The following is a 12092-nucleotide window of genomic DNA, read 5'->3' as shown; positions in this document are numbered from 1 at the left end:
GTTCAGTTTTTTTCTTGCCTGTTTTTTTTTCGTATTTTACTGTTCATACGGGTGCATATGCACCCTGGACTAGACACTCCACATACAGGTCATATTTTTATGGTCATATTCTTTTGACGATGTTACTAGATGTGTGGACCTTCTATGTCAGTTGGTAGATGGGTCTTCGCTTCAATGACAAGTCCGCGTGCAGGTGACATGTGTCATGTGGTCCACCGTGTCGTCGATACATGTAGGGCTTTAGTACATTGAAACGAGAAATTGCTACTGAGATGGATATGGATTATCTATGCTCGAACTCTGATACACTCACATGAACAGTAAATCTGAAAAATAGTAAAGACAGTTAAAAAATCTAAATACTTTTATGTCAACGTATGTTCTAACATCCTTTCGGAGCACTTATTTTCTGTTTTTCGACACAGACCACTATGCATGTTTTTTGGTGGCGAAATTTTGTAGGATGGCAGAGATGTTCATAAAAGGAAAACTCATTTTTTTTATATTTTTGTTACTGTACAGTTGTTTCGGAATTTTGTGCATTTGTGCGGGTATTCGAGTGACACTTCCGAGTGTACGCAACCTTCCAACGCTGTAGTAGGCAGGGCGGTTGGTGGTGCGAAAGCTCCGTCCAAATCCGAACCTCCTCCAGAGTCCAAACCCCAACCTAGGAAATGGAGGCGCTCGTGGTGCGGAAGCTCGGCGATCCCACGCTGCCGCCCGGCGGCGAGGACTCGCCGTTTGCGGCGGTCTCCGGTGACCGACCAATTCCGGAGCTGTCCTCGCCGACCTCCGTGCGGGTGCGCGTGGCGGCAACCAGCCTCAATTTTGCGACGTTCCTACAAGTGCAGGGCAAGTACCAGGAGCGCCCCCCGCTGCCCTACGTCCCGGGGTCCGACTACGCCGGCGTCGTCGACGCCGTCGGCCCCGGCGTGCGCAGATTCCGCCCCGGCGACCGCGTCTGTTCCCTCGCTAGCGTCGGGTCCTTCGCCGAGCTTGTCGTCGCCGACGAGAAGGCTCTGTGAGTTTGTTCTCCCTCTCCTGGTTGGCAATTTCTGTAGCTAGTTACTCTTTGTTAGCTTCCGGTTGTTTGATCTACACAGATATTTTCTTCTTAGATGGACGCTCGAAGTATTTTGGTTTAATGCGTTAGCATTTGGTGCGAATCAGATAGCATAGACTTAGCAAAGGACCAAATGTATTACAATCTATAGAAAAATCAGCTTAAACGAGGCAACTTTAAAATAGCAAAACCTTCTAGTTATTGCGGTGAGTTTTACTGTTAAATCGGTACCATTTTATGGTGTTCCAGATACGCAGTCCCTGATGGATGTGACCTCGTCGCTGCTGGAGCATTACCTGTTGCATTTGGTACATCACATTTGGCCCTTGCCCACAGAGCTCAACTAAAGGCTGGTCAGGTGGGCTCCCCATTTGCTTCCGACATTATTTATGTGCCATTCTATCTGATATCTATTGAACATTCTTTATATGCAATTCTATATGTACTCCCTCTGTAAAGAAATATAAGATAAACGATCTTATATTTATTTACAGCGGGGGTATATGATATGCACTGCACATTATTTATGTGGCATTCTTAATTGGTCTTTTACTTGGAGATGCACTGAGGCAAAGAAACAAAAAAGAGAGAGAGAGAGAGAGGTAAACTAAGTGCCCGAGATAAGGAAGGAGCGGAACAGGAGGAGCTGTTCGCTCGATCCAGTCTCAAAACGTTTGGACCAAAGAAGCGCATCGTCGGCCGCGCGCCGGAGAACGTCGCCGGTCGTGCAGCTGATGGAGTTGAAGACCACATTGTTCCTGGCTTTCCACACGTTCCAAAGCAGCATGTAGAGGCCATCTCGCCAGGCAGAACCATTAATTTGCGGCGCGGGCGAAGTAGAGAGAATTTCACCCACGGAGAGAAAGGGGCCCAAGCCAAGTCTGGCCCAGACCGGTGCCACACGAGGACAGGCAGCGAAGAGATGGTCCGCCGTCTCCGCCGCATGGCAGGAGGCACAAGTCGATGAAGGAGCGCAGTCTTTGGCGTACAGATTAGCCCGAGTGCTAAGCCGATCGCCAACCAAAAGTCTTGCAAAGATCTTGATTTTTCCAGGGAGCCGAGAACCCCAGATGTCGATGGAGTCCTGATCGAGCACGCCGTGTGGTGACAGGACGCGGAAAGCAGCCCGCGAGCTGAAAGCAAGGTCGCCTCCCCACGCCATGAAGCGGCGGTCATGCGCGGCCAGCAGACGAACATCCCGCAGGAGTGCGTGCACGGCTCCAAGCTGAACGCCCGCCACCGTGGAAAGCCTCGGCTGAAGCGCGGGGCCGTCCTCCATGACCGCAGCGACCGAGGCGTTGGGCCGCGTCGAGTGGGAGAAGAGCGCCTCGAAGGTGAAACAGAGCGCACCCCCTGGGAGCCACCGATCCTGCCAGAAGGAGGTAGTGCGCCCATCACCAAGCTGCACCCGAGTGATGGATCGGTAGATCGGTAGCGCTGCCTGGATGATCTTCTGGAGGAACGAAGGCGCCGAGCAGGGGTCCCCAACATCGCCCCTGACGTGACGGAGGAACCAGAGCTTCCAGGGCGGGGAGCTGGGCCGATGAAGAGCGTCGACGAAGTTGAGAAGGAGGCACATATTTTGTCTCCGGAGGTCGCGCATGCCGAGTCCGCCTTCCTGCACATCAACGCACACCTTGTCCCAAGCAATTAAACAACGAGCACCGGAGCAAGTATCCTTGCCGGTCCAAAAGAAAGCATGGCGCCGACGATCGATTGCCTCAAGCACTCCAGGGGGCAGCATATAGGAACACATGTAATAGGTGGCAAGGTTATTTAACACCGCATTGCAAAGGACAAGCCTACCGCCCGAGGAAATGAGAAGAGCGCGCCAACCGGACAAATAGCGGTCAAATGATCTGATGAGGGGGTCATAGGCAGAGATGGGGAGTTTGAGAGGGGAGAGAGGGAGACCTAGGTAGGGTTGGGGGAAGGTGGAGATAGGACATCCGAGGATGGAGGCCATTTCGGTCGACAGCTCGGGGGCGCAATGCATGGGAATGAACCCGGACTTATGAAAGTTAATAGAAAGCCCTGTTGCGAGGGCAAAGGCATCGAGAGTTTGTTTAAGATGAGTGACGGAGGGAGTGTCGGCTCGACAAAGGATAAGGGTATCGTCGGTGTACTGCAGGACGGGGCAAGGGAGGGAGGGGTCGATTGGGTGCACTAGTTGCCCGGAAGTGCTGGCCGCCCTCATGAGGCGCTGAAGGACATCGGCAACAATAATAAAGAGATAAGGGGATAGGGCATCGCCTTGGTGAAGGCCGTTCCGGCAAAGGATCCAATCCCCAGGAACATTGTTAAGAAGAACTGACGTGTGTCCGGTTGAGAGGATGGCATGGATCCATCCACACCAACGGTCGTCAAACCCCCGTGCGGACAAGATCGTGAGAAGGCTAGACCAGTTGATAGAGTCAAAAGCTTTGCGGAAGTCGATTTTAAACACCACAGTGGGGACCTTGCGCGCGTGGCAGGCATGGAGGAGGTCAGCGGCATAAACGATGTTCTCCGAGATGCGCCTTCCGGGAAGGAACCCCGTCTGGTCCGGATCCACCAGGGAGTGGATGTGCTGCTGAAGGCGGGAGCAGAGGGCCCTTGTGATGGATTTCATGATGCAGTTTTGCAGCGAGATAGGCCGGAAGTCTGAGGGGGAGCGAGCCGCCTCAGTTTTTGGCAGGAGAACTAGGAAGGCACGGTTGATTCTAGTAAGATCGATAGTGCTGGCAAAGAAGTCGTGAAAAACAGCCTGCACATCAGCAGAAAGGACGTCCCAAAAGGAGACATAGAATGACGGTCCAAAACCGTCCGGCCCGGGGCTAGACAGACGGTTCATGTCGAAGAAGGCGCTTCGCACCTCGTCCGCGGTAAAGGGGGCTGAGAGGGAGTCGGGGAGAGGAGTTGTGTCGGGGTACAAGTCGGAGAGAGAGAAAGTCCAGGCACAAGGGGTCGTGGTGCCGAGAAGAGTTTTGTAGTAGTCCCGGAGGACGGTCGCCTTGCCCTCATGAGAAGTGATCTCGCGGCCCTCGAAGGAGAGGACAGGGATGCAGTTCCTACGGAAGCGAGCGGAAGCAGACGCATGAAAAAACCCAGTGTTTTCGTCACCGTCGATGGCGTAGCGGCATTTCGCTCTAAGTTTCCAATAGGAGACACGCTCCTTAACAGAGGCATGCAGAGCTGCAACTGTGAGGGTACGAAGAAGGGCCTCAAGAGTAGAGAGGTGACGGATCTCCTCAATACGGTCAAGGATGTCAATGAGCACGCGGCAATCGTTCTTGCGCTGGGCAGCCGGCGCAACTCGTCTAGCCCAACGTTTACAACTGAGGCGACACTGACGAAGCCGTGCCACAAGACGGGCAGTGGCATCAGCCTGAAACGCAGATAGCCAAGTGGAACGAATGGAGTTTCGGAAGGACGGATGAAGCGTCCAAGAGTTCTCGAACCGGAAAATACGTGATCTGGGGGCCGCCGAGGAGATGCAAGCAAGCAGGGGGACGTGGTCAGAGGTGGAGCGTGTAAAAGATGAAAGTGTGGAGGTGGGGAAAGCAGAGTCCCAAACGGTGTTAACGAGAACACGGTCGAGGCGAGCAAGAGTCGGGGAGGTTTGCCGGCTAGACCACGTAAACTGACGATCACGGAGAGGAAGGTTGATGAGCGCGAGATCATTAATGAAATCATTGAACCATTTAGCCTCCGAGCGAGAAAAGTTGTTGTTGCTACGGTCATCAGGCGACCTAATGAGATTAAAGTCTCCCAAGATTGTCCAGGGAACGGGGTTGTGAGGTGCATGGCCGGCCAACTCGGCGAGAAAGGCTTCTTTGGCGCCGTGGGCGCAGGGGGCATAAACGTTGGTGATCCTAAGGGGAGAGCTATCTAGGCAGAGAGAGAGGTCAACGGAGAGAGCATGAGAGGTGGCAAAGTGGTGGGAAAAGGAGAAGACATTAGCGTTCCAGGCCGCAAATCCCTCCCGACGCGCCGACTGAGTCGATGGAGAGAAAATTACGGAGAGAGGGAGGAAGGAACGAGTATTCCTAGGAAGTTGCAATATGTGGACTCTCAGATTTTGCTCGTACGTTAGTCCTAATCCTAGCTGTTGTAAGAGGCCAAAGTCATTTCTTGGTCTTCAACTTTGAAAGACGTTCCCTTTAAGCCTTAAGTTTTTAAAGTTCCATTTGAAAGTTTTCAACTTCCATGGTTGGTCACTTTTAGGCCTCAAATTGACTGTAAATGGGGTGATGTGTTCTCTTCAAATGACTTTGTATTTTTGGTATCACTTTGTACAGACTATGTTATGGGATAAACAGTAATATCTGATGGCCTATGCAAAAGATCAATTTTGCTCACACGTTTTTTAGGGATTATTCCGTTTGAGCTCCAGATCCTCATTTTCCAGCTCCACGCTCCTGACTCTTCAAGGATCCACTTAACTAGGGATCTGCTCTAATTAATGATTCATGAAAGCTGTTAGATAGCAGGTCCGTTCCCAAAACATAAACAGTGTAGTTTGGAAGCAAACAGACCATACCGCCTCTAGTTGTTACACAAACATAGCAACTCTAGGATTGCAGCATTCCAGTGGGCAAAAATCGATTCAGCAACTAGATACACTTCTGAAAGTTCAATCATACATTCATCAACCAGATCATAACTGTACATGGTTACATTGCATTGTCTCGTATTGTGATGGCAATGGGAGAAGGGAAGTTGCACGGTGGTAGGAGATTTTTTTTTTCTTTTGCGGGGGAATTTTGCGTTCTAGTTGATGGAACTACTATATTGCCTACTGTTAATATGCACATATATAAAGACCTGCAGTGAAGGATGTTAATTGTATATGCAGGTTCTCTTAATATTTAGGGAACGATTATTTATTAAGCATGTATATACCCCAACAAATATAAAAAATAAGTACAGTATGCGTTATGCATTTATCTGCTGTACCCCCTAGGCTTTGGTGATTCTCACTAATCTAAGTTGTAATATCAGGTGCTACTTGTACTTGGTGCTGCCGGCGGTGTTGGGGTATCTGCTGTACAGATAGGAAAAGTATGCGGTGCTATTGTTATTGCAGTTGCCAGGTGATTAGCAGTTTAGCACAACAAATTAAATTCTTCAATCCTTGTTATGTATTCTGGGTCATAGGTTGTTGTTATGTTACTTCATATTTGACTAATTTTTCTGGTCCATAATATTATTCGTATTGAGTTCAGGGGAGTTGAGAAATTGCAGTATCTCAAGTCAATAGGAGCCGATCATGTGATTGACTCGAGCAAGGAGAATGTTATTGAAAGTGCCAAGTCCTTTTTAAAGGCTAGTGATCTCAAAGGTGTCGATGTTTTATATGACCCTGTTGGTGGCAAGCTTACTCAAGATAGCTTGAAACTTCTCAATTGGGGTGCACATATTCTGCTCATTGGATTTGCTAGTGGGGATATTCCAGTTATTCGAGCTAACATTGCACTTATTAAGGTATACTGGTGTATTTAGACATGAAGGTTAAGGTCTTCTGCTTTATATGTGGAATTGACTCAATGTTGGCTTTCAGTACTTATCTTAATTGCTCTGTGTATTGGTCTTTTTACTGCATTGCTAGAATCAGAAGAGCCTACTACATGTACCTAGAATAGGCATTCGACATGACAAACTTTAGCTTGCTAAAGAAGAGACACACCACTCAAGTCTGTTGATTCCTGCAACATCATATTGAAACTAATTTGAGAATCCATCAGTCAGTACCATGGATGCAATCATGTAAGTTCATATCAAAATCATAAATGCAAGATAATGCAATACGATCAATCAATGTGAAGTTGTATTTATTTCAGTAAGTTAGTTGATAGCACTAGAATATAAGATGGCAATATTCGGAATTCAGTATATTTAGACGTTACAGCACTAGAAAAGAACTTACGTAGTAAGGATACTGTGAATAGTGATAGAACTGCTTTCTGCAGAATACTACTAGCTAATGGTGGTGTGATGTTTCAGAACTGGACAATTCATGGTCTGTACTGGGGAAGCTACTTAACTCACCGGCCAGCAGTACTCATCGACTCACTTAACGAACTCCTGTCATGGCTTTCAAAGGGTTTGATAACAGTTAAACTTTCACACACCTACAGGCTCGCTGAGGTAAGCGACATTAATAAACTTCACAATAGTTGCAGCAGGCTGGAATTTCTCGTTTAGTCATTACATGACTACCTGTGGTGCTTGCCTCTGCATACCTTAACATATCCTCATGTCAGAATTTTATGGTGTCTAAGGGCGTTTTGTGAACTATGGTTGGGTAAATTGTAATTGCATTGTTTACACCATTTGACTGCCATGTCGCCTATCTATATTCATTACATTGCTATCATTTGGTGCTTACAAATTCATAGTATTTCTGTTTGTGTGCTAGGCTGCTGGAACTATCTAAGAGAACACCACTTCTCCGTGTCTATGCGTCAACATTAATGTTTTGTTTCTAACATAAAAATTTCTACCAGCATAATTTGACCTAACGTGGTGGTTTTCATCACTTTATTTCTGGTATAAATGTATATCAGGCCATCCTTAGCAGAAATGTAAGTGGTCGGTGGTCATGCTCTTATCAGAGTAGTAGTTATACTCGTATATCGAAGCTCTTAAATAGTTCTTGGATCAAATCCAAGATTGCATGTACCATCTTCCAATATGTGGAGATTTACCATATAACTTTTGAAAATTTTACAGGCCCATCTCGCTTTTGCTGACTTGAGAGATAGGAAAGCGGTCGGTAAAGTGATGATCGTTATGGGCTCCTCAGCAAAATCAAGACTTTGATGGATGAGTTCCCTAGGGTACCGGTTAGTTCTTTTCAGCTGCTGATTCTGGAGAATCGGATTCTGAGAAACTACCCACGGAATTAGCTGTGTGTAGAATCTGTTGTCCAATTCTTTTCAGCTGTTGCAGTCTGAGATTGCTGTATAATTTGTGTGCTGAAAGCCGTCGGATTGTTCTATAAGTATGCCAGGCTACCATAAATTTCATACAGGAGGGTGGCTGAATAATCCTCTGGGTGAATAAAAGCTTTGGGTGCTATGTAAAGTTTCTGCAAATTCTCTTATCTATACCATCTATATAGTGTGCCAATAGCTTCAAGTATTAGTCGTTGGATATGCCCATCCAACGGTCAAGAGATAGCAAATCCAAGCATTATCATCTGTTGGATAAAGTTTTCAACACATAGGATTTTGCCACATGGCCTTCCAATTGAACCCCAACTCTACCATCTCATGTGTTCTAGAAGCATCTATCCACATGCTTATCTGATGCTAACAATCTGGAGGTAAGAACCAAGTTGGATCTTGTCCAATATGATTTTAGGAAAGAAAAAAATATATTCAAATGTATTTTTCTATGCTTTTTATGTATATTTAAATGACGTGCAAAGCACGAACAATTTGCTAGTGTTGATAACAGCATGATAGGTTACCGAGATACAGTACTAGCTACACGAGCATGAACCTGGGTGTGCGTGCACCCAAATTGAAAATAAAAATTAAGAAGTCAAATATTTTTGAAACATTTTGGCAACATACATGGTCTGGCATAATACTCATGTTTAAAATTTCAGGACAAAATGATTTATGCTGTATTCTATCGTATTACATAGTCTGGCATAATACCTGGCCATCCCTCGGGCCGGGCTTCGGGCCAGGCCAAACAAAGCCCGACGCAAAAAACCCAGGCCCGAGCTTGGCCCAGCCCGGTTGTCAGGCCTAAAAATTGGGCCCGAGCTTGGCCGATCATGCTAAAAGCCCGTCGGGCCTCGGGCCATGGGCCGGGCCTCTTCCTTAAATGGCATAAATGACGGGCCCGGGCCCGGCTCGGGCATCGGGCTCAAAACCTAGGCCTGAGCCCGGCTCGTGGACAAGGCCGGGCCGGGTCGGGTTTTTTCGGGCCGGGCTGCCCATGGCCAGGACTAGCTGGGGATACCACAGTTCCTTTAATCATTCAACCACAGGTTGGTTCGCACGTCCAAACAAGTTTAGTAGCCTCTCGGACCTAGCCAAAGTAGTAGGCTAGAATAAAAGCAACTACAACTACAAAGAGTAGAAGAAAGGAAGGCTGCACCAGGCAGCAAGTGGTTTAGCAAAACATCCAGAGCCAGCAAGCGAACAAGGGGAAACCTAGGCTATTACAACAAGATGTCATCCTCGCGCAGGAACTGAGATCACCCGGAGTGCGCCTTGAGCATGAGGCCAGCTAGTCCCCCTTTCACTCCAGCCTTGGTCCTCCCTACCACGCGATGCGCAGCAGCTCGCCTCTCCGCCGGTCCAGCGGGAGGAGACAACGCCGTAGTAACACCGATTGGTCCCCTGTACATAAGATCTTCCACTGATATAGCAGAGCACAAGCTCTCCCCAAGATCACCCGTATACTTGTCCACGGCACGCCCTGGAAACAGATATCGTTACATATGGTCCAAATGCTTCAAATGGTAGCAACACAGGCAATGTTAATAACAGTCTTTTTTATTATTAGCACCCCATAGTTCCGACAGGGTTGTCATGCATTGTGGATATCCAAAATCAAAAGATTCAGCAACAATTTTCCAAATCTCTTTTGCAACCACACACTCAAAAACAAAAACAAATGGTTCACAAATTCATTTTCACAAGAAAACAAATAGGTTTTGTCATTCATAGGACGTCTCTTGGCCATGTTATCTCTAGTAAGGATCTTATTATGGAAGGCTAACGATATAAATACCAGGTATCTATGTGGTACCAAAATTTTCCAGAAGTTCTTCCAAATAGGAGTAGAAACCCCACCCCAATTGATCATATTATATAAGGACTTAACAGAGTAAATCGCAGACGCCTCCAGCATCCAAATAGGGTGATCCTCTTCATCCCTAGGAATATTAGTAGAGAGCAGTTGAAGCAACTCCTGCCATCTGACCAGGAAGTGCACATCCACACACCACTCAAAAGTAAGTTTCAGGGTCACACCATCCCTTACTTGTGCTACAGTACATTCTTGCTGTTGGCAAATGTCATAAACCTCCCAGAATTGGGTTTTTAGACATGAGTCGCTAGCCCAAGTATCATGCCAAAAGCTAATATTATGTTCATTCCCTAGTTTCCATTTATAAAATGGTCTAGCTCCAGCAAACGCCCAGGTGACTCCTTTCTAGAAAGGGGACCCAACATCAGGATTGGCACAGAGCAACTTAGGCTTGTCAGTCTTGTATTTGTGATTAACTAAGTTTTTTCAGTCTTTGTCACCACCCAAGAAGAATCTTTTAGACCACGAGGCTAACAAAGCCATGCTAAATTCTTGTAGATTAACCACACCTAAACCACTAAAATCTTTTTTTGGGATACAAACCCCCAATTGGCCAGGTGATATTTATGATTATCACCCAAGTTCCCCCAGAAGAAGTGAGCCATTTGTGAAGTAATCGCCTTAATAGCCCATTTGGGAAATTTTATAACGGACATTAGGTACATTGGGATGCTAGCAATACAGGTTTGTAGCAACACCAGCTTAGCCTCATAACTGAGTAGCTTGCCTCTCCACCCACAAATTATTTTAATGATCTTATCAATAATGGGCCGAAGGTCCTCTCTCCTCAATTTTAAATAGTGTAGTGGGACCCCGGGTATTTGAGAGGGAAAGACCCAATTTTGCAGCAAAAGATTTGCGATAGCATTTTTTTACTTGTTTCATCTAAATTAATGGGGACCAACTCACATTTGTCATAGTTGATCTTTAACCCAGAAAGGTTCTCAAAGCAAGCTAGCAACCACTTGAGATTTTTGCATGATCAACGTCAGGATCTAAGAAGAGTACAATATCGTCGGCATATTTGTAAACTAATCATGCTATTAGGAATGATGTGAGGAATAATCCCCGAATTTTTCCCCCTAACGGCCTTGGCTAAAATTCTAGAGAAAACATCCGCAAATAGATTGAAAAGGATGGGATAGATGGGACCCCCCTGTTTCAATCCTTTGCCACCCACAAAATATGGGCCAATAGTATCATTAATCTTAATAGAAAAAGAGCTGTTCTAGAGTATTGATAAGATCGAACTTATCCATTTAGTCCCAAAGCCTCGAGAAGTTAACATTTTGACCAAAAAGTCCCAATTAACTCTATCATACGCTTTCTCACAGTCCAATTTTAGGACAACCCTAGGCTTGCCTGTCTTGTGAAGCTCATGGATAGCTTCATGAGCAGTAACTGCGCTTTCTAAAATAAATCTGGCTCTAACAAAAGTAGAGTGACATGGAGAGAGCGATCTATTTCCAATAGGGGACACTCTGTTGCACATAGCTTTACTAAAAATCTTTATTGAGCAATTGCTAAAAAGATAGGTCTAAAATTCTTCATATGTCTACCATCTGGTTCTTTCGTAATAAGAGTAACAGTAGATTAGCTGGTTCTTTGTATATCTAAAGCACCACATTCAAAGTCCCTTACCAAGGCCATAAAATCTTTTTTATCACTTCCTAGAAAGTTTGATAAAAAAGAAAGGACAAGCCATCAGGACCAGGAGCTCCATTAGCATAAGATCCCATAATGGCTTCTTTGTTTTCATCTTCTGTAAAAGGTTTCTCAAGGATTTCATTCTCAGCTTCTGTAACAAGTTCTTCAGCAGACCAAAACTGATCACCCAAATGAATATTAGGTTTCAGTTCAAAACCAAAAAGGTCTTTGTAAAAATTAGTAGCAACCTCTAACATATCTTTGTGGAATGAATGGGGCAATCAGGGCCTTCTAACACAGACATATGGTTTTTCTGCCTATGCTGGTTAGCCACAGCGTGAAAATTAGATGTGTTTTTATCACCCTATAACATTTTCCGGTCTCTGGATCTCTGCCACATGGCAGTATTTTTTTTTCATATTTCCTCCAATTCCTTTTTGATTTCATTCATCCCGAGGATATCCTTAGCAGAGACCCTATTTTGCTCAGAAAAAACATCAAGAATATCAAATTCTTGCAGGAGATTCTTCTTTTTTCCTCAAATAGCAGCCTCAAGGTTGATACTCCA

The 12092-nt window shown here is 45.9% G+C and overlaps 1 protein-coding gene across 1 annotated transcript; it reads left to right on the top strand.

Annotated features, from left to right (window-relative positions):
* Nucleotides 1-584: 584 nt before the first annotated feature.
* Nucleotides 585-8178, top strand: LOC125513984 (quinone oxidoreductase-like protein 2 homolog). Its single transcript, XM_048679221.1, has 6 exons — nt 585-1021; nt 1313-1421; nt 6047-6138; nt 6271-6529; nt 7049-7192; nt 7778-8178. The coding sequence occupies exons 1-6, from the start codon at nt 675-677 to the stop codon at nt 7865-7867; spliced, it is 1041 nt and encodes a 346-aa protein (XP_048535178.1). The 5' UTR covers nt 585-674; the 3' UTR covers nt 7868-8178.
* The last annotated feature ends 3914 nt before the right edge of the window (nt 8179-12092 follow it).

This window comes from Triticum urartu, chromosome 6 (assembly GCF_003073215.2).
Source record: "Triticum urartu cultivar G1812 chromosome 6, Tu2.1, whole genome shotgun sequence".
Lineage (NCBI taxonomy): Eukaryota > Viridiplantae > Streptophyta > Magnoliopsida > Poales > Poaceae > Triticum > Triticum urartu.
Note: the sequence above shows the minus strand (reverse complement) of the source record. Positions and strands in the feature narration are given on the sequence as shown.